The 22,180-nt window shown below is 43.3% G+C and overlaps 2 protein-coding genes across 13 annotated transcripts in view; one reads left to right on the plus strand and one right to left on the minus strand.

The window, feature by feature from the left end:
• Window positions 1-9,622, minus strand: part of bnc2 (basonuclin zinc finger protein 2) — a 106,756-nt gene extending 97,134 nt beyond the window's left edge. For both annotated transcript variants that reach the window (XM_085911197.1, XM_085911199.1), the window contains exon 1: window positions 8,944-9,622. In XM_085911197.1, coding sequence (XP_085767323.1) covers window positions 8,944-8,961 — 18 coding nt within the window. In that variant the 5' untranslated portion in view covers window positions 8,962-9,622. The remainder of the gene's footprint in view (window positions 1-8,943) is intronic.
• cntln (centlein, centrosomal protein) overlaps window positions 1-22,180 on the plus strand; it is a 226,198-nt gene that overhangs the window by 155,289 nt on the left and 48,729 nt on the right. For 9 of the 11 annotated variants that reach the window (XR_015065994.1, XM_085911193.1, XM_085911192.1 and 6 more), the window contains 7 exons: window positions 16,414-16,502; window positions 18,181-18,265; window positions 19,067-19,192; window positions 20,270-20,449; window positions 20,893-21,026; window positions 21,575-21,737; window positions 21,894-22,112. Coding sequence is in view for 10 of the 11 variants with exons in the window: in XM_085911193.1 (XP_085767319.1) it covers window positions 16,414-16,502; window positions 18,181-18,265; window positions 19,067-19,192; window positions 20,270-20,449; window positions 20,893-21,026; window positions 21,575-21,737; window positions 21,894-22,112 (996 nt within the window). In the remaining variant the exon portion in view is untranslated. Of the gene's footprint in view, window positions 1-13,757; window positions 14,135-16,413; window positions 16,503-18,180; window positions 18,266-19,066; window positions 19,193-20,269; window positions 20,450-20,892; window positions 21,027-21,574; window positions 21,738-21,893; window positions 22,113-22,180 lie in introns of those variants that run through there. The other 2 variants (XM_085911196.1, XM_085911195.1) reach the window with 1 other exon arrangement.

Genomic DNA, 22,180 nt, shown 5'->3' on the forward strand with positions numbered 1-22,180 from the left:
GGTGAATCTTTGTGAGCATTGTTGGTTGGAATCAAGTTTTGGTCACAAATAAATACCTTTCACCATGTTCATATATATTTGTATTTATTTTATATATCTGTACACACAATCCGACAATCCGGGAGAGTAAAGCGATATCTTATTAGATTAGATCTTCTTGCCTCGGGGGCCAGAAGGCGATGAGATATTTGACCAAACGCGCAAACCAATAAGGGGCCATCGATTAGAAAGGATGAGCACCTTATTGGAGACACAGGTGGCTGCGTAGAAATTAAAAACAAAAGTGAAACAAAGAAATCACAAGTTTGAACTTTTTTTCTTTATGATCCTTTTAAATCAGATGTGAGCCATTCAATGTCCCCATATTACATTGACTGTATTATTATTAGTCACGATTGTTTATTCTTTTAATAGTTTGAAGCTTTTTAGAACTGCAACGGCCAGCCAATCACAGGGCTCGACATTAACGATGGACCAATGGCTATCGAGGAAGCCATTTTACCTCACAGAAATATTAAGACAGAAATATTTCATTAGAGGCGTAAATCATACAATATAAAGATATTATATATAAAATAATTGAAATTTACCATGTGAAGATCACTGACTGTATATTTTCAGTTCCGTTGTATATTAATTATCCCTAATTGAAAATGCTCACTTCAATATTGCTCATTTGCCGATTCCGAGCGGCACTTTTCAACTTCTACGACCAATTCCTCATTCCCGACGGCATTTCCCCGCCATGTTGTCGCCGTTTACGGCTCTTTGTAGAAACATGCGGTTCATGTTACTGTAATGTAAACGCTGATGTCGACTGTATCGCTCGAAAAAAAAAAACTAAAATCGTTGGCAAGGCTGGCTCATTACGGTCCACATTTAACATTGGCAATGAGGCGGCGTGATGTTTGCGTTGTAAATACGACGCGAGCGGTGGCTATAATATGAATTGGCTGCAACTGGATACTTGTGACTGGGGGGCAAATGGATCTAATGGTACTCTTAATGCCGGCCTTGAATAATGAGGCCTTTGTCTAATAAAACTGGAAAGCCTCCAAATACCTATAGGGACCCGGGCCAGTTAGAGCAATAACAGTCTATCAAAAGAGAAAGCAAAGTCATTACTTAGAGGCTAATAAATACAAGCTCCATGCTGGGGGGGGTGGAAAAGAGGGAAGACGGACAGGGACGAAAAGAAAGAGAGAAAAAGGATCGACATGATTCATCCCTTTTTCCTTGAAGCGGGAAAAGGGAATATCATCCAGTAGATTATTTCAAGTTTTCTTTCTGTAGCGTATCCATTAAGCGAATTCTTATTTATATTTGAAGGATTTCAATCATTTTTTATTGATTACCTCATAAAGTGAGGTCTGCGATTTTACACATAAATTGCCATGAAAAATGATTTTCCACCTTCTAAAATTATGATGATTATCATTATTGTGTATTATTTGCCCATTTGAATGTTTAAGATTAGCAAACAAATGTAAACAGAAAAACATAAACATAAAATGTTTCAAATAAAAATTAAAGAATGTTTTATTTAGGGAGATTTCTATTGAAAGACCACCTTAATTCATTTCAAAGTAAATGTGAAATAAGAAAAGGCATTTTCAATTGGTCATCTTTGTCAATGGGAAACAAATATGCCGCTTTTTGTGTGTCTTTGCCATTTAGGCACACAATTTCCCGTGGATGATGTCTTCGAGATTTGAGTAGAACCCCCCACACAACGTGCTAAACGTGAATGAAGGCAGCCTTGGAATAGTTTGAAAAGATTTAAACGCACAAATAAAGAAGGATGGACCTTGATCACCATCCAGGTGACAAGCACGACGAGAAAAAAAGTTAACTTGTTTTTCTTCGTGTTTAAGATTGAAAACTATTTGACGCGTAGCCTCGTAATTGCTTTGCGAAATGAGCTATGCAAGGCCCGCCAAACAAAGAGTACAATCAAAGCCAGCCACCGCCAGCGCTCCGACGGTGGCCAAGGGCACCGCCGCCGCTCATACAACACTGTCCCTTATTCAACATGGAGAATAATTTTTTTCAAATAAGGGTCAAGCTTCAAATTGTTTGGGAACATTTGGAAGCGGCTGATTGAAAAGGAAGAAAGATGCACTTGGGTTTTTGCATCAACACACAATAAATGATCATCAATGACACTCACCCCTTTTCTTTGTTTGGGCGGTATTTGAAGATCTTCACTCACTTCAGAAAATGCTACTCAGTTGAAACTCAGTACAAATGATTAATTGTATTAGAAAATTTAACTTATAAAATGTAATTTAATTTAGGATTGTATGTCTTCCTGAAAGCACACATTATTGGTGCAGATTTTAGTCATCCTGGCCTTGACAAAGGTCCACAGGAAAGAGAAAACAAAACAAAAAAAAATAGATGGGGCCAGTAAGTAGTGTTCCAGCACGGTGAGACGCCGCTCGGCAAGGAACTGTCAGATGCTCAAAGCATTGTCATGGTGAGCCAGCCGCTAATTGTGCCGCCATAATTCTCGCCTCTGAACGGTCAGATTATGTCGGGCCGGGTGATTGTCCGTGAAAAACTCTCAATTTGTGGTTTAGAGTTGGAAATAGATCTTTAGTGTGGCCAGTCCTGGAACTTTTCGGACGAGTAACCACGGCAGTGACACCCACGTGCCTCATTCAATATACTTGTTATCTTTCACAGCCAAATGAAGGCCTTAAGCATTTTTACAGCTGTTGAGATTATGGGACGAGAGAAAGAGACACGCTAGCGACAGACCGGCAAAAGTAGGAGGAGTGTCCTCAAGGGGTTTCCGAATTCCGACACAAACCGCTTGTGTTTTCACTGTTGCTCGTCCTCTCACGTTTCTGTCAACGGTTGGCTTTCCCGCCCGTTAAAGTCAAGAGGAGAGCTGGGCAGCCATTTTGCCCCCCTCCCCTTCCTTTCCATCAGCCCTCCTAACGGGCCGTTTCGCCCTTCATATTGAGTTGCCGGGGTAGAAGGAGGCCAGAGGAATCTAATAAGTGTGACAGTGGGGCTTTTTTTGGCATTGTTCCTAAAACTGTGCAGACTGTCTGCTAGCTCTAATGAAAGGTTAAATGAATAGGACAAAGTGACAGGAGGTATAATAAAGGAACATGGAAGAGGACAGAATGTAGGTGTGTGACGGCTGTATGGAACAGTCCGGCGAAGAATGATTCAATCTTTATCTGGGCTTATCTCCGATTGTTCGGCTTTAGCTCTATTTTTAATTGAAATGTATCCAAATAGAAATGAGAATGTATCTTTCTTACTCCTTTGTTTCCTGATCCACAATTTTGGCACCGTTGCTAGTTAATGGTTTACTAATAAACACGTTGCCCTGCGAAACTTTCCGAATAATCTTCCGCTCAAGAAGACTTAATGAATAAAGCAGATGTGTTGTGCTTGCCACGCCGCGTACGTTGACACAGATGGTCAGAAAGAATTCCACCCGCGGGGACCTTTGATAAACGTTAAGGTCATCAAGCAACAGAGCGACGAAAGGGGGTAGAGGGCGGAGTTCGTGTACAGACGCATGTTCCGTCTTGTGCCTGCGCCTGCCTTGGCGGAATGCAGAGTCACATGAAAGAGGTCCTATTCCTCCCCGCCTGCCGCTTTGGGAGACTTGTCTCTTGTGTCCTCCTCAAAAGCGCCACTGTCCCCCCCCCCCCCCCCTCCACCCGGCACGCTACCTGTCAGCAGAATTCCCCCCGCAGTTCTAAAAACATCAGCGACGCCACAGCCGCTCTTTTCAAACAAGCCACTGTCGCGTAACTCCTAATGTATATAATGCTGTGTTGAAACATACTGTGATCAATAGAGATTGTAAAAAAAAAAATGGTTTGAATGAGTTTTGATGGAAAAGATGTGTGCGGTGATGCAGCACCTTTATATTTGTACAAATAGACAAATGTCTATACAAGCTATTGAGGACACAACACAAATAATAATAATAACTCGGGCGGAATCAAATTCCCAAACAAAGTCTGGGTGGGGAAAAGAAAAGGCTTTGCCAAGGCTGAAAAAAAAAAAACAACATGATTGCTTCATTGAAGGTTCGATGATTGTCAGTGTAAACCTTGTGAAGCTCTAAAGAAGGCAGACCAACATGTTTCTGTTTAGCATTTAAAGACGGGAACATGCTAGAGTATACAAGCATGATATGAGTTTGCATTACATGATCACAAAGAAAGCTGGCGAGATACTTTCATCCGCACGATCGAAGGGATTTGCTTCTGTCCTGAGCAAGAAAGTAGAGGAATTTTTTTTTTGCTTCTGAAACTGAAATATTAAATTCACTTTTTTAATGGTAAAGATTTTTTTTTGCCTATTTCAAAAAGCTCTCTTAGGACTATTAGTTGTAGTAGTTGTCAGGAGGGCTGCAGACTGTGCCATAAGTTTTTCTTTTATATATGCTCAGGGCCGCTAAAAGACAGACTGCGGGCCACAAATGGCCCTTTGGCCATATATTGGACACCACTGATCTTAATTGCACAGATGAATGGTTATCCATCATTTACTTCAAATGGCTGGCCAGTTTACTTCTCTCAGCAAAAAATCCAACACAGAAATTGTCCAAAAAAAGTGAACGTGTTGGTGAGAAAGTTTGTTTGTCCAAGCTCACTCGTCACCGTACCACTTCATTGATTTATTTAAAGACACAGTGGCCAATAACAGTATTGGTGGAGAGAATGTCTGGAATGAAGTACAGTGTGTGTTGGTCGTACACTTTCTCCATCCTTTGCTGTGTATATAAACAGGTTCTAAATGAGAACATTCTGGAGTGAACCACTTTGGAGGAAAAGTAACTTTTGTCGGGTAGCGCTCCTCTACGCCACCCATTCCAAAGTCAACATGCTACGTCTCGGTCCTCAGGAATTTTTCATGAGCCACCACTTATCTTGTCATATCACATTTCTCACGCCAGCTTTTCAGGAGAGAACAGAAAAGACACCTCGAGGGCAAATGATTCTCTTTTAATCAAATCAACCTCGCGTGGCCCGAGGTGATCTTTTTTTTTTTTCCTGAGCGCTTTCGCTTCGCAGGCACGCTGATGAGTAAACATGTAAAGAACCTACGCAGAAATTCATGTGAAGACAAAAAAAATGAAACAAAAGAAAGTTGTTAGAGTTTCCAGCGAGTGGCTTTTATGGCTGTAGGGAATCATAAAAAGTCAACGACACCACGTAAGCGCCAATGTCCCAACTGAACCGTTTCGCTCCCGTTTGTGAGAAAACTCCTTTTCAACGTATGGATTGCCATTGAAACGCAATTTCACTACCAGCTGGACTGTTGCCACGCCGACACGCGGAAATGGTCTTTTTTTTTACGCACTAACTCGTTAGATATGGATAAAAACAATTAAAGCAGCAGGTTTTTCTTCTAAAGTGTAATTGTTTCAAAGACAAAAAATCAATTTTGCAAAAAAAAATGTTTTTCCTATTTTTCCAATTTAAATGTACGCAGAATTTTGTAATTTTGTAAATACGCAAACACCGTTGTGCGCCGTAGTGGGTGTGAACAAACTGACAAACCATGAAAGCCATTTTGGAATCTATTCTCAAATCCAATTGATAATTTCTTTTTTAAGATATCCCGAAGTACAGCTAAAAATGTCAAGAATTACAAACGTACCTTTGAAGCTTGCCTTGCTAATGGTTCACAAAATGCACATTAATTAAGTGCACTGATTTTTTTTTTTTTCTCTTGGTCCTTCCTTTCTCTGGAACTTGTATTTGGATTAAAAATGAAGGAGAAGGGGGAAAAAAAAAAGGACCGTGTGTAAGTACAAGTTTCAAGTTCCAGTTTAAACACATCTTGATTGTAATCTGATTAAAGACAGCCAACAGAAAGAGGCAAAGGCTATCTATCTTTTAGCGGATTTCAAGTCCCGCAGATAAAAATCTTATGTGATAAGGCAAGAGTAAAAACATGCTAAATGCTGCTGTCATAACAGCCGTTAAGCCCGTTGATCAGCGGCCATTGTTTATTTAAGGTAGCGAAGCCTTTTCAAATGTATTCGCAGGAAATTAAAGTCGAAGTGAGGAGCGAGGATTCAATTTCTTACGCCGTGCCGCCGAGACAGCTAGAAGTCTAATTATATCTATTAGATGTTTATTGTTTCGGATTATTAACGTCTCGCCCCTTGCTTTCTTAAAATTAGGAACCCGGCCGTGCAATTTGTTTTCAGTCCTCCGCCTCGGCCGCAGTCTCGGTGTCTTGTTTCCAACATTTTTTTCCATCTCCAGCCTCCACAGGTGTGTGACCCTCGCCCCACTCCACTCCCTTTTCACAATATTACCTTTTCTGTCATGGCCAAGACGCACGGCGGGCCACCTGAGACATTACTGGGGCCAAAAGGGTGCAGCGGCGACCCTCCCCCTGGATGGATAAATACGCCTCAAGAATGTTGCTTTGAAATCACTGTCTGGATAAAGTTCCTCTAAAATAAATGTCTTCTCTTTTTTTTTTTTCCCCCTCCTTCTTCCTTCCCCGCGTGTCTCACATACTTCGTATTCACCCGTGCATTGCTGAGGTTTTTACTTTGCAGCAGGAACATGGAAGTGATTATCCTTCCAAATCCTAAAATGATGCAAACGGTAATGAGTTGTAAAAAAAAATAATGTATTAAAAAGTATTGAATAGCGCGGACATGTGTGGAGGGGGGGGGGGGGTCATTTTATTTGGAATCAATGTTCATACAGCCATCGGACACTTGAATGGTCTTGCCCATGTAGCTTGAGATGCGCTAAACTAACGCATGTGATCGATTAGAGCGATGCTAATCGGAATTACTTCTCGACTATACTCAGCAATGTGGTAAAAGCAAATGTTTTAAATCGTAAAGGTCCGATTATGTTTCGTAGCCCGACCAGCAAAGGTGATCTGGGTCGTACCATGTTGGCCTGAGGCGTAGGGGTGTTTGGCTTAGCTTTTTATATCATAGTTGGTATATTTTAGAAAGAATATGTCATGGAATCATTGGGTCTACGTTTTAATGATACACATCATGAACTCGAGAATTGGCGTCCAGGTTTTTAAGCCCCTGCTTGGTTTGACTTCTATTTTCAGTTGATGTGGTCATCGAAAAAAAGTCGTTTTAATAGAGTTAGTCTCTCACCGTTATTTTTATTCCTCATGCCATTCTATTTCAAACAAAGGGAAATGTGATGTGGCACTCGGCGGCAGAGGCGCAATGGAGAGGATGGAGTGTTCTGGTCTCGGCCGGTAATCAGAGGAAGCCAGCAGGAGGTAGAGGGTTGGGTTGATGGGGTCGGAGCAGAGCACCTCTAAGCAGCCTTTCTCTTCATTAGCAGCCTCTCTAAGGGGCAGCGGCGGACAGGGTCTTCACTGGCCCACCTGTCCAGGAGATTATTGAACCGACTAACCGGCGGCTCTGCACACACACTTCTCTCCCCTCTCATGATTCCCGATGTACCACAGGAATCACGACTGGGCTGACAACCTCTGCGGTTTTCTTTTTTGGTGTGTCTTCCAATTCACATCGCCGCGTGATTAGCTGAAGAGGAGCATCTATAGCAACATTGCTGCTAATGTTTATTTGTTGTGCATGCTAACTGCATCGCCGCGTTTTAATGAAGATTAGCGTTTGGTCGAAGTACAAAATGGAGGAGCGGACTTTGACTCAATCCAAATTCTGAGCTGAATCAAATTATTAGATAAGGTGGAGAAAGATGTCGCGGCCCTCGTCTCGGTGGCCAATCGGATTGCTCTGATGTCATCGTTTCCAGCCAATGAGGGCATATTTTGGGATGCTTCTTAAAACTTGACACACCTCTGTGATTCACCAATCCTCTTTGTCATTTATCTCCATTTAGCAAAGAGAGCCAAGGGCAACTCTTGTCTTCTTAATCCTTCGCTCGTTCAATGCCAATACCTGTACAAGTGAAGGAGCTTTGTTCTGTGGTCAAGAAAAAGTGAAACACACACACACACACACACACACACACACACACACACATGCATGCCTTCTGCACTGCCAATGAAGAGAGCAGCACCAAGGAAAAAGTAAGGAAATGACACCCCTGGAATGTAAATTGGCATTCTTCACCAAAAACGTGGACCTCCAGAACATCTCTGACCCCCCCCCCCCCCCCCCCACACACACACACACACAAAAACCAGGCCAAAAATATCAAACACACACACACACATTGATGAATGTGTCAAGGTACTTTGGCGGCGCTTTCAAGCAGGGGTCATCCATCTTGCACTGTTTCGTTATTTCTGCTCTCTCCTTCCTCTTCACCCAAATGTGGACATGGCATATGTGTGTGTGTTACCTTTTGTGTGAACTCAATGTGCGCTCCCTTTTTTAATCCTGATAAGAGGACAAAGCTGTAAAATATTGTCTTCACCCTTTATCAGCCTTTCTTTTTTGATAAAATGAACAAATATGTAATATTATATAATATGTAAGAGTCAAGAAAACCAAGAAAATGTGTCATTTGCAGGATAGATGACACAAATGAGGTCTGAAGGAATTTTAGGCCTTATCATAATCCAGAAAATGCAACAAAATGAATGTGCATGGTTTATTGGTGACATTTAGAAGTCAATTGGTCAGTGTTGAAGTCTTTTAGAATATCCATAAATCACTTGGCGGTGGCTTTAAATGGATTACGTGACATTTACTGTGTCAATGTCAGTTTTGATCTTTCACATGTTAAAATATGCTTTAAATTTGAGTACAGATTAATTTAGGGGCTGTATTTTGCTAGTATTTTTATTGACAAACGTCCCTGATAAATGACTATGAGAAGAAAAAAAGAAAAGTGGCAGAAAAAAATGACAAACGCACGCATCTGCTGTGATGCGTTCACGTACCATCGAACAAACCAAGTAAAACCCAGTGTCATCTCCTGATTCTGTAACAAGGATAAGCTTAATGGGGAAACAAAAAAAAATCGTAATTACCATGGCTGCATGTCGCATCTGACAGAACTGTCGAACTCCTTTTGGCGCGTTGGCAAACTTTGCGTCCTCCCCGCACACGAAAAGTCTGCTTTCGCCCTCAAGCGGGGAACTTTCTCCTCGTCGCTGCTGCTCGCCGCGTGCCGTGAATCGGCGCTCGATTAGAAAACTTGTACTTGATAGTCGGAGGTGATTCTTTAGGGGGGGGGAGGCTTCAGAACCGGCTTGTGAGTGGGGGGGGGGTCTGCTGCCAACTACGCGTCACGCTGGATAGTCGAATGTTGACGCGCAATCACAACGTCGCCTTCTTTTTTCTTCGTCCTTTTTTCCCCTCTCCTTTTCTGAGTTTGCCTTCAAATGAGACAAGCCGACAAGCTGAAAGTGTCTGTCCTACCTTGAGGAAAAGCTAGGAGAGAAAAGAAATACTCCTCCCCGGCCCCCCACGCATGCACACACGCACTCCCCTGGATGGTTTGTCCGTCTGCGCAGCCCTGAAGCGAAGGTGTCTGCAAGCTTCTTGGCGCTCCCCGTGTGACTTGGCTTGCTTGTTGCATGTCTTGATTTGTGTCACGCACGGAAGAAGTGTGGCGTCTTTATGCAGAAACATAAAAAAAAAAAAAAAATACGAGACACTTTTTAGGAACACCTCTCAACTGCTATAATGGACGTCGTTAAATGAATATCCCGGTAAATAATACCACCATCATTTGTCTCAGCGTTGATCACACAAGAAGTTTGCTTCACATTGTGGAATTCTATCAAACTTTTGTGAACATCTCCCCCCCCCCCATCACCGAGGCGACTATAAATCGTATAATGTGTCAATAAGTTTTGAGCAAAGGCAAAATATTATATCCTTAATGAAAACTAATTAAATATATATAGATCAACTTACAACTAAAAATAACAGTTTTTAGTCCATATATTATTTTTCAACACATTTATAATGGGCAACAATGTTTACTTCTGTGCTGCTGTTTTGGTTAGTAACAGAGTTCAATTGGGTACAGTATAGTTTCCTGCACCTATAAGGGAGCCGTCCAACCGAGGGAGGCTTTTACTGTATTTGTTTTAAGTGGGGGGGTGGGGGGGGTATATGCAGGCAGCTGAATCCCCAGGTAGCCGTTCCAAGCAAGTCAAGCGTCTGGAAGCCCCACTTGCATGTTTTGGTCAAGGGGTAAATAATAGGTCTGGGATTAGGCTTGTGTTGAATTCATTGGCGGATAACAAGCTTGCGAGGTCCCACGCTATGCATATTCATAGCGTGGTCGAGGCCGTGGGAGAGTGAAGAACATATGCCTGTTAGTCCGAGGGCTCGCCTTTGCTAATTAAACGAGATATTACATACTCGTTTGTGAGCCAAAAGCCCACATGGTGCGGTATAGTGTGGAAAATCAACTCGCAAGTCATATTATTAGGAACACCCTCACTATTGCTCATTTTGTAGGCATCAAGAAAGATATTTTATATGTTCCCATATAAATAAACTGCACTTTTTAAGATATAATTTCATCCAAACAGGGTCAAGATATGAACTTTCAAGTCTGTCTTTATAACACGGGGTTAGTTTCGAAACGAGATTATCCTTCCGATTAAAATCTCTCGTGTTTTTCTTTCCAATAAACACTGGAATAGTAAAAACCTGTCGTTTCGGGCAAAAAGCAAACAATCTGTCTTTCTTGCTATTTATCAGTGCAGCCATCAGATGACTTCATTTACACACAGAAACGAAAGAAAGACTCTGAAAAAAACGTTTTCATGGGAAGATCGTAGCTCTGTCATAATAACAATCCTTTGGCCCGTTTTAATGGTGAGCTAAGGTAGTTAGCCAGTAAGTGAGGATGTGTTTGTTGCTGTGACAAGTCCCCCCCACTGTTCATTACTCAAGCAGCAGGTCTAAATGATGGTAATGATAATGAGCTATTGAATCTGCCACCTCCTGGGACAGCCATCAGTGAGTGCCCCTGTACATCAGGAGTCAAACCCACTGAGGTTCATCTCTTCATTAAGTTCCAGTCACTCGCGACGGCAGCTCATGCAGTAAAAAGTCTGGAAAGGTCACGTTAGATGCTTCACAGTTCCCCCGATAGACTAAAAAAAAAAAAAAACCAGCCCTTGTTATGTTTGTAAGATTTTCTGATGGAAATATGCAAATGAGATAACTAACACTGGCGGCGCTAGGTTTTTTTTGGGGGGGGGGGGGGGGCGGGCATGGGGTGGCCAAAGTTATCTCAGCAACAAAAAAAAAAATTATAAACCCATAAAAGTCTTCAAAAATACTGGATTCATTATGTGTTTCCAATGGGGGACTGGTAAGAATGTGGGGGGGGAAAAATCCTGGGGTTCGAGGATATTTCCAGCTAAGAAAAAGGGAGACAGGTGTTGGGAATACTTTGCTCATCCCATTGTTTTTTATTTTTTCAAGACAGCAACCTTTACATTGGGCAATCAATGTCCCAAGTCCTTGGTCTTTTCTTCTCTCCTCGGGGGAAATAAGAACTTTAAACACAGCCTCAACAGTGCAATTTACCCTTTTTAGCAAGAAAAGGACACCATCTCGAGGGAAATGCTCAGATTTCTTGTTCCCACCACTTTTCTGATTTTGCCAGTTTGGTGAGCTTCATGTCATGCACTTATTGTATATACTTGAGGAGGTGACCTTCAACTGGATCAATTCCTCTTTCAATGATCGCTATGGAGTGAGGACCAGAAGGATTCAACTAAAGATATTGAAAAAAAAAATTAAGCGAGATAATCCTCTTGGAAAAAAAAAAAATGTTTGACTCAGAGAGCAAATGTTTCTTTCAGAAGAGGCAACATCAAGAAAAGAAATAATGATTTAATGATTAAAACGTACTCAATGTGCGTTATATACTGTAGACCAGTGATTCTCATAGTACAGTTTGCACGCCCTCTAGTGGTATGTGAAATAATTACTACCTGAGTAGATTTCAGTTGTATTTAACTTTTAAGTGGAATCCATCTTGAAGAACTGTTTGTTTTCAATCCCGTTGAACAAGAACTAAGCCGTTTAGCAAATAAAGGCGTCAGCCCATGCTGGAAAGTGACTTAAACCGATTTGATCTCTCATGTGTAGTCTGGTTTCCACCCAGCGGGATGGATGTTCTACTAAACACTTTGTGAGTCTCGACATCCCCTCTGGCATTTGTACAATCGCTGTTCCTTTGGTACTTGAAGTGCCTTTTGTCATCTAGCGCAATTCTCAGGTTCTTCAGCATCAAAGCCATTGATGCTGTTAATGCGCGACAATATCCCCACTTACCTTGAGGCAGCAGGCGGAGGAGACGCGCTTTGTACAACTCTCAGCGGAGTGTCGTGTTTTGTGCCAAGACTCGCCTGCCTGCGTCGGCACAGTATCAGAAGCTTGTCGTCGGATTCCTTGAGGATTTTTCATGCTACTGCATTTGCATGATCACAATCTCCTCAAACACCGTGACAGCTATCAAACAGGTGTGACATAATATATCAATTAATTTATATAATTTGTTATAATCCAATACGAACGAAACGGAAATAAAGACTCAGTGACAGAGACTCCCCACGCTTCGCCACCATCAGTCCCAATGAGATCAGTTCAATGCACTGAGAATACAATGACCCAAACGAAGGAGAATATTCACGGCCTCGATTGCTCCGCTAGTGAGTTTGTTAGTTTGGGGAGAAAAAAAAAAATCATCAAAATGAATATTTTTGATGGATATTTTGGTATTACAAAGACTGATTTTCATATTGGTTGTGTATCAAAGTAGCTCAGCTGTCACTGCAGTGTTTATGATGGTGTTTTCTGGTTGACACATCCAGGCCAGAGGCAAAGCTAGCGGGTTTGTGAAAATGTATACTTTTTACCCTAAATGCAAGAAGTGTGTCCTAACTAATCTGTGTGATGGCTTGGATCTTTCATTTATGTGCTTTAATCTGTCCTCAGAAGGACAGGCTGCAAACACTTGAAAATTGGGAAATACAAGGTGCTTGCGCAGTTAAAACACGGCGGATCAAGCACGAGCATGGAAGTGTTCAAATGACACTAAAAGTGTAGATGCGATGCCGGATTGATTCATTTTGTTTCATTTGATGTCAAAATGGCTTTTCCTAATTTGTTATTGTATCTGGCCACAAACAGGGCTGTTCCATTGATGCATGACGGTAATTAATTTTTGTGATCAAAGACGGAAAAGGAACATTCAAATAAATCACGCGTCAGTTTATGTATCTGACCGAGGGCACGGGCAGATGTTGCACATTATCTTGCAATTTAGTGCCGCTTAAATGGTTTTTCGCAAATGAACGTCGTAATGACAGGCTGTGTTCTTGGGTCAAGAAACAGCCTGGCAGATTAAACAACATTTGTGTGACTGCAGACTGCAGTGACTGCAGCAAAGCCATTTGTCATATTTCTTAATTTGCCTCGAACCCTGACACTAAGACAGTAAAGCACATTAGCCAGACAAAATGGACTTGTCGAGTCTTACTGGCAAGCCAGATCCATCCATTGTCTATATAGAAATTGTCCTCATTAGAGTCATGGGTTATCTGACGTCAATGTATACAAGGATTGGACTTTTTCCACAGAAGAGCTTAGTAGTTATTTTTAAGTTCTTCTTTCTTGGGAGGTGATTTATTAAAAATTCATGTTCTGAGTTGGAAGTCAAAAAAATCATTAGAAAAACACGTGAATATTAGTATATTGAAAACCCATCCATCTATTTATAATATTTGGAGTTGATTTTTTTCAATGTCATATGTCGCCTTGAATTGTCGTAAAACGTCGTGCTTCTTATGACGTAGGTGAGCAACAGCGGGCTCGTTTGAAATGAGGAAGCCATGAAAAACAAATATGAAATGTCCAGTATGCGGTTGGTAACTCTCGTGAGGGTCGAAACAGACATTATAGAACATGTCTAGTTTCGCTATTCCTTTGGAGGATGCTTTTGAGCCAAGGCGGAGATTTTATCATGTACAGGGATTTGCGAACGAGTGCGCGACAGCTGCTGGCTAACGCTTAGCATTAGCTCCCGGTGGCTATGTTGTAGCAGTATTGTGAAAAGTGTAATTATATTATTACCGAAGAGAAAACGACATTTTTGGAGCCACAATGTCGTCCGCAGACGCCTCTTGTATGTTGGCACTGGAGGAGCAAGTGAGAAGCTTATCGGAGGAGTTGGTGCAATGCCAGGTATGTGGCCAAAACACTAACAAATATGTCTGGGCTGCTACTTTGTGTTACAGTTTGCACTTTTCCCTCAACCTTTACCGAGCTAAATAATACCGTCACGAAAAGTGGATTCACGTTAATTGCAATATAATGGAAGAACATATTGTTTTGTCAGATCCTGATGATGAACATAAATATCAGTGACGTAGTCATACTCTCATTGAAATCTGTAACTATTATTTGCACTGAAGCCATTCTTGTGCATGTGAATGTAAATATGTACACCCAAACTGCTCACTGAGCATCACTGAGCAGGCTCCCCTCCTCCGTTTGTGATGGAGAGATGTTTCCAATGCACACTCGCCACCAGGTGGTGCCTAACAGCATGGGAACTGTTGGAATGCTTTGAATAAGTCACAAGATTGTTGTCACGCGACAGGTTGTCAGCTCATTTCCTGCAACGTGCATTCCATTGACTCACTTTATTGATGGTCACATCAATGAGCCATCTCCTTGCAAAATGCACGTGACACAATTTACATCTTTATTGCAAGGAATTGATGTTTGCATCATTAGAAAGTCAGTTGATCATTTGGAGCAGCTAATGCTTTTTTTTTTTTCATTTTGCATGAAGAGATTTTTTTTCCGTGTACGGTATATTTTCGTATTGACCAAATCTCAAGCCTTGCTCAAGGGTAGGGATTCGGACAACTTCAAATCAATTGGAAAAAAATTAAATATAATATAGTAAATAATATACTACAAATTCATCGTCGTTGACTGCATGATACTTTAGATGCAACAATTAATAAATTATTGGCAAATAATTATCAACTTAATTGCCATTTTGATCATCATTTTTAAACGCACAACATTTGCAGTCAACAAGCCGACCGCTTCCCTCTGATTTTCTTACTGCCACTAAACTGCCTGAAAGGCGCAACATCCTCGGTGGTCTCATTCACGGAGTATGACATCAGAGCTCCGGACCGTCTAATTAGGGAAGGGGTTTGCGGGGGGGCTTTATTCCTGTAGTGTACCATTTAAATATTGCCATTTGAATATCAGTGATGTCTTAAGTCTCTGGCAAGATGTACTCAGGGACAGCCATTAACTACAAAGGCGCCCATCTGTCAGCCAGCAAGTGCTCCTGCTAGACTGATGCTAATTTAATTATCATGTGTGGCTGGATTCCAGTGGCTATGTTTGGCCCGTGGTGTTTCGCTGTCTTAACATGAAAAACTGAATAATTCATCCGGCCATCAAACGCACATCCGACACATGTTTAAGCGCGCGCTGATGAGGTTCTTGACCAAACACGGCTAATGGCGGCTAAAGGCTCCTGCATGTTTATTCGACTCGAGCTGCATCGCAGAATCTCCGGCAGCTCTTCCACGGCCGTCTCCATGCAGATACGCGTGGATAGCTTAGCTTGACACTCCTTCCACTTGATATGTTCCTCTCATGGTCTCATCAAGGTCCGCTCTGCCATTTGACTAAATAATTGATGAGACACTTTTGAGATGGGGGGCTAAAATTCATGTACTAATTGGAGACCGGCGGATTCCAGTGGGAGGGATGACTTTTATCTTGTGATGATGTGAACATAATTTATCAGATAATTTTATATCAAGTCGATTTGGTGTAATTCTGTCTTTTAATGTCAGAAATGTGTGGGTTTTTTTTCTTTTTTTTTCGCCGTAGATGTCCCTCATTAAACCAAATGTAGCTTTAAAAAACTCCAGAGACAATTTGAATTGGTAATGCGGCAGGCAGGCAGAGGCCGGCCGGGTTGGTCGACTTGAAGATGACTCGGTCTGTCATCGGTTTTGAGTTTCTTTGGGGCTGCTTAAAAACAGATGTGGAGCGCTTGATTAATGAAGAAACTCCCCATCAACATGGATGCCAGCCCCCTCGCCGATCATAAATAGTGCATGGTGACAAGTGTCAATGCTTGCTCCCCTTGAGTCGAAGGTCACATCCCAGGCGCTGACGTTCAGAGCCGACTCGGAGCCCATCAAAATTATTTTGTACAAGACGACCTAAATTATTGATGGGCTTCTCTTTTCCCTGGTATGCTAATGTCATCAGCCATTCCTCTTCATTTTTGTTTTTGAGGGGAGAGAAAACTGACATGTTTTGCTGCTGTCTTTACTGGAGGGAAGTCAAAGGAAAATGTTAATAAGGGTCCAAATTAAAAAATAAAAAATAAAACAAGCACTCGCTGCGTTTCGATCAAATATTGTCGCAGTGTCGCTGCTCGATAAGTCCATTTTGTGACAATAACTTTGTTTTCTCAGGCCGATAAAGACTTTGTGTGGTCCCTGTGGAAACGACTTCAAGTGGAGCATCCCGACGTGACCCAGGCTGTGAGTCTGATCGTTGAGCGGTGAGTCCATTCATTTTTTTATTTTTTTTTCTCCAGTGCGGCGGGATAAGCGTGAAAGTCGCTCGGCCGACGTAAGGCACCTTGGCCGTTCTAGCGGGGTTAGGACGGAATTTTCCGCAGATGCCCATTTAAGCCTTGTTATCCTCAGTATCGCCGTTCAGCCACGGAAACCTTTTTAATGAAAACACGCTTACTCGGCTCCCGTTGCGGACCGTCCAAAGACCCCTGCCAACGGGCGTCTTTAACGGATAAATTCAGATTGAATATGACCTTTTTTCACCGAGTGGCTAAGCCACATCAAGATCACTGGCATGGGAACGTTCAGCAAAGATAAAATATGTACCGTTTTTCTGACAAGGCCTGCGTGGATAAATGTAATCTTAATATCGCCGGCTTCTGTCTTGTTCCTGGACAGAAAGATCCAAGGACGGGAATATCTGGCTAAATTTTTTTTTTTTAAGTCATATACGTGACTATTTTTGCCGTTTCTAGCCACGTTATCATAAAATAGTCAATGACAAATCTTCTCGAGCAACTCGCACAGCTGGTTTGAAAATAGCTTCAGTAAATGAAGATGGTTGCACTGAAGCTACAATATCAAGGCTCTGAGAGTTGTTAACGAATTCCAAACAGGAGTTAAAAAAAATTAAAAGAATAGACACCGCGTATAGTAAGCGCGTCGAGAGAGTTGCTACAGGTGCGTCCCGGTGTTTCGTCTCAGCTTCTTCAGTTAGTTCGCAGCCCCCGCAGGAAACCCATCAAAGTATGCCGGTCCGCCGAGACCGCCGGGGGAACATCGCAGCGTGTGTACTGTATCACCTGATGCGCAGGAGGATATTGACATGGTAATTGTGTCGACTCCAGTCAAGCGCGGGTCCCCACCGGGAGCCTCCGTTCAAACCCCCTCCTTTCCCCTCTTGTGGATTTTTTTTTCTTTTATGGAGGAGCGATTGGTTGCTTTACGCGGTGAGCCTCGACGCATCAGGAGATGTAGCTAGGGCAGCTCGCGTTCCATCGCTTACCCCAAGGGAACCCGCCAGATACTTATTTCAGCATCTGTCAGGGGAGAAAGCTGATCAGAAGAGGCAAAGAGACTGGAGGAAAGGCCTTGAAGATGGGAGGTGTAGCGGGAGTGAGCGATGAGGGGAGGGGAGGTGGCCTCCAGCAGTTGAAACAAACCGGTCCCCAATTGCTGCTCTGTTTTTGTCTCCCTAGAAGTTCACACGATTAAAGATGTGCCAGGGGGGACTGAAAGGAAAGTTCACTGCGGTGTTTCCTGTGAATCTTTCGAATTTTCTTCTTTTTTTTTATCTATGATTTCAATTTTGTGGCATTGCAGCAAGAATCGTGGAAGTCAAGATTTGCTTCGGCGGGCCACACTGTGTTGTGATGGGCCTGATCGGGCCTATGGGCCTTAGTTTGAGGTCTGTTGGGTGCATTTAAACTATTTCAGAACACATAAGTTCCTTCCGCAGTGTTTATAAAGGTTCTTAGGTTGAAAAATGTGTGGGAGACTCTGAAGATATCATTCAACAATGTTCCCGGGAGCTTGGTGACTTGGGAATTCCTCCCAGTCTGCTATTTCTTTGCCCTTTCCATGCATTTCTCCGTCATGGTCTCTTTTACGAAGTGACTTTGATTTGCAGGTCTGTAAATCTTCCACCATTCTGTCTTTTAGGGAGAAGCACAAAGGTGAGATGAAGGACAGGAAGGTGCTGGAGATCCTTCAGGCCAAAGACTTGCAGATACACGATCTGAAGCAGGTAATGTGTTGGGAATTTCTTTTTTTTTTTTTTCTCAAAAAAATCTCACAGCTCGTTGCTGGCTGAGAATGGAAGCCATTTGTTTTCATTTTCCCAATGACTAACAATTTCGATTTCCCTCATAATTTTAAGTGCTCATTCCGTGTTGTTGCTCTGACTACTTTTTCTAAACAGTTCTAAACTTTCATCGTTGAGAATGCACGTGCTAAGCTTTCTGTCCTCGACCTTAAAAAGCGTTGTTCCCCCTCCCCTCTTACAAATGGAGCACGACCGAGGCTCAAATTGTTCACGCCGACCTCATTATCAACGTTTGAATTTATTTGACGCTCCCACGTCTAAATCTCGATGAAAGCCCCCCACTCCGCCTCCGCGCTCTCAGCACAGCGATCCGGAAGTGGCGAGGGCCGCCTAAATCCACAATCCGGACGGATCAGAGCCATTTCCCACATCGTGGCAGTTAATTGCATCCCAGAGCAGAGTGTTATTTGAGACGAGTGCACGCTGGCAGAAGGTCGCGGATTATAACACGATTCCAAATCGCGGCCGCTTACGTAGCGAGGCCGGGAGGCCCGCAAAAGCTGACATTTGCCTCGGTAACTGAATTAAGCAGCAAAATCTGATTAGTGTGTTTTTATTGATCTCGTGGGCGGCCCTTTTGCCACCTGTCGCCGACTAAAAATGACATCAGAGTTGCTCGCCCAATCGCGGCTCACCTACATTCCGAGTTGGGTCACGTGACGTTCAAGACGATCCGAGATTGTCTTTGAATTCGCCTTTTTCAGCTTCTCTTTTTACCCGCAGCAAGTGTCCTCAAAGCAGCAAGAGGTGAACAAGCGATGCCCATCGATGGCCGAGGAGGTGGCTTTAATGAAGCGCGAGTTGGACGCCGTGAGTCAACAGCTGCTCGATAAGAGCGCGCAACTGCAGGTGGGTCCGACACATGTAGCTCGGATTCTCCTTGAACGCAATGACGAGCTTTGTGGCTTTTTTTTTCCCCCCCCCCCCGGATTTGTCCCGCCGCAGAGAATACTTAACAGCTGGTAAGGACCAGCAAAAGAAAAGCCGGTTGTTAACTTGCAGATAAATACTTAATGACCGCATCAGTCGGGAGGAGAGTGGCAAGATGGCGTCTTTCGCCGCGGACGCCCCCATAATTATGACTGCCCGGGACCCGGCTATGATTAATTGATAGAGGAACAGTCCTCTCACAGCTTTGCTGCCGTCTCACGGCGAGAGATGGCAGGGGGACAAGCATCAAAAGGCCAGTCGAACGGGCCTCGCGTCCGGCGCCGTTCTCATTAGAGCCGACACGGCGGCCCTTTTGTCGACGTGCGGCCGGCGAGCGCGAGCCCCTCGGTTCAGGTGACCTCGGCCCATCAGCGGCTCACGTGGGCATCTCCCGCTCTAAATTAGGGGGAAAACAAAATATCAAAGCCCTGCCAAGCATTACATATTCATGGATCAGTAGAGCCCCTACTGTTATTTTAAAAAAAAAAAAAAAAAGGGGGGGGGGGGCAACTCGAGACAGCCACAACAGGTGAATTTTCTTTTTATTTTTTTTACAGCAAACTTGAATCAAAAATAGGTTTATGTGACCCTAAATGTATTTTGGGGGAATAAAACACCTCAGTGTTTTGAGATGTTTTAAAGGTAAACAGTGGCAAAAGTGTGGATCAATTTGATAATTAGCTGTGCATTAATCGATTGCCTCTAATTTACTTAATAACTTAAGAAACAAAACATCGCTGTATTTTTCAATTAATTGTAAAAATGTCATTTAAATTTTTCCATTGTTGTGTGTGAAATAAATCATATATATACTGTATATGGCACATCTGGAATTTTTATTTATTTTTTTGACTTGTGCCGGTAGCAAACAATCTGAAACGCGAGGGGAAGGCAAAAGCTCCTCCATCATAACTTTTTTGTTTTTCTCGTGTTATTGTTGATTTGGCCCTCTCGACCCCGTCCCCTGACACGCGCGCCTCCCTCATCCTCATCCAGGAATTGAAGACGGAGTGTGGGAGGAAAGAGGAGGAGGCGCAGCGGGCGGCGCGTGCACTCGAGGAGGAGAAAGGGGGATTAGCGTCCCGCTGCGTCGCCCTGCAAGCTGACCTGGAGGAGAAGGAGAGGCGGGCCCAGCACCAGCGTGACCAGAGGGAGGCTGCTCAGGCCAGAGTCAAGGTTTGGAGCACACGCACGCGATGGTCCTTGTCCTCTGCGGCGTTTCCATTTCTTCTGCACACCTTGACATCGCTGATCCCTCGCTCCTTCTCCTCTCAAACGAACCTCAGGAAAGAAAGGGGAAAAAAAAATGCTGCACCAAAAGCGCACTTTAAAAGCACTCATGGAAGAATAAGCTATCTATATCTTTGGGAAAAAAAAGGATTTTCCCTGGAGAATGTTTTGGGGGGGATGTATTGATGACTAGAAAAAAAAAAAGTACATTTGGTTTATAATTATAAAATAATAAGAAATGTGTGAAATTACAAAAAGGCCAAGTAGGAAAAATGTCAAATGTTTTCTTTGGAATAAAATATGATGAGAATAAAGTTCTATTTTTTGTGAATGTGTTCATTTGACTATTTACAAATCCGAAATGACTTTCTCCAAAATGACCTTTCCAGGATCTTGAGGAAGAAGTGCGCATGGCCCGGCAGGAGGTATCTACCGCGCAGAGCCACAACAGCGCCCTGGCAGCTTGCCTCTCCACCAAAGAACAGGAAGTGGCAACAAAAGACCATCAGCTTCGTAAACTCGGGTGCGCTACACGTGCCAGCGCACACCTCATCTGCTTTCAACGAGTTTACGTTTAGTGCTGAGTGTGCATGCGGATGGCGTTAAGTACCTCCCCGCTTTCAACGTAGAGGCTCGGGGGTGACACTGATATTTCCGAGCGCGGCTCACCTAAAGCCACCCCGTAAGCCCCGAATAGTGGATGCGCTTTTAAGGAGGCAGAAAAGGGAAACTGGGCAGGCTTTGGCTAAGCTGTAGTCGATATGATAAAAACTCTGGGAACCGTTAGGAGCCTTAGTGGTAATCTCATCCTTCTTTTTTTTTTTTTTTTTCTTTAACTACTTTTCTGTTTTAATGGCCGCCGCGCTCTAACGTGTCAGTCACATTCGGAGCTCGCCAAGGCCTCTCAAGGTTTTAGCTCGGTGATTAAAGATGGCTTCGCGCGTTAGAGGAGCACTTTACGCTTGTAATTCCGCAGCAACTCTGGGAATTGATCCGTATTAAGCGTTCTTTATCGGTGGCGCGGCGGCGGCGAAATTAATTTGCGCGACAACGCTTTGTGTGCCTTCGCAGTTGTGAGTTCAGCGAAGTGCAGCTGTTGTACAAACGGAGCACAGAGCACGCGGCGGCCCAGAGCCAGCTGATCAAGCAACTGGAGGGGCTCAACGTGGACACGCAGAAGGTGATGAGGAACCAGGAAGAAGCGCATACTGCTGACACCAATTCGTGTCAGAAGGTACACACACACACACACACACACACACACACACACACACACGTCTAAGCTATTTTTAGAACAGACTCAGCGGCAACTCGCATTGTCCTTGGGCAGTACTGGGACCTTTTTTTAAAGAAAAATGTCTAAGTCATTCCCCCATATGTCATTTAACAGCTCTACAGCGAGTTGAGCCAATGCTACCAGACCCTCATGTCAAGTGAGGCCAAGCTGCGGCAGAGCCACCAGGAGCTGAGAAGCCAGCTGGCCCACAAAGAGCAGCACATCTCGCAACTGCAGGCCCAGCTGCAACAACAACAACAACAACAACAACAGCAGCGACAAACTCAGCGGGCAGAAATGTCCATCACAAGCAACAGACAAACCAACTTTAAGGTGAGAAAAATGATTTGGGTGACGGTAGTCCAGTCTGCCTCGGAGGGTACTTTGAGGTCACAGTCGTC

The sequence above is a fragment of the Syngnathus leptorhynchus genome, chromosome 5 (genome assembly GCF_054491065.1).
Source record: "Syngnathus leptorhynchus isolate UIUO chromosome 5, UIUO_Slep, whole genome shotgun sequence".
Classification (NCBI taxonomy): domain Eukaryota; kingdom Metazoa; phylum Chordata; class Actinopteri; order Syngnathiformes; family Syngnathidae; genus Syngnathus; species Syngnathus leptorhynchus.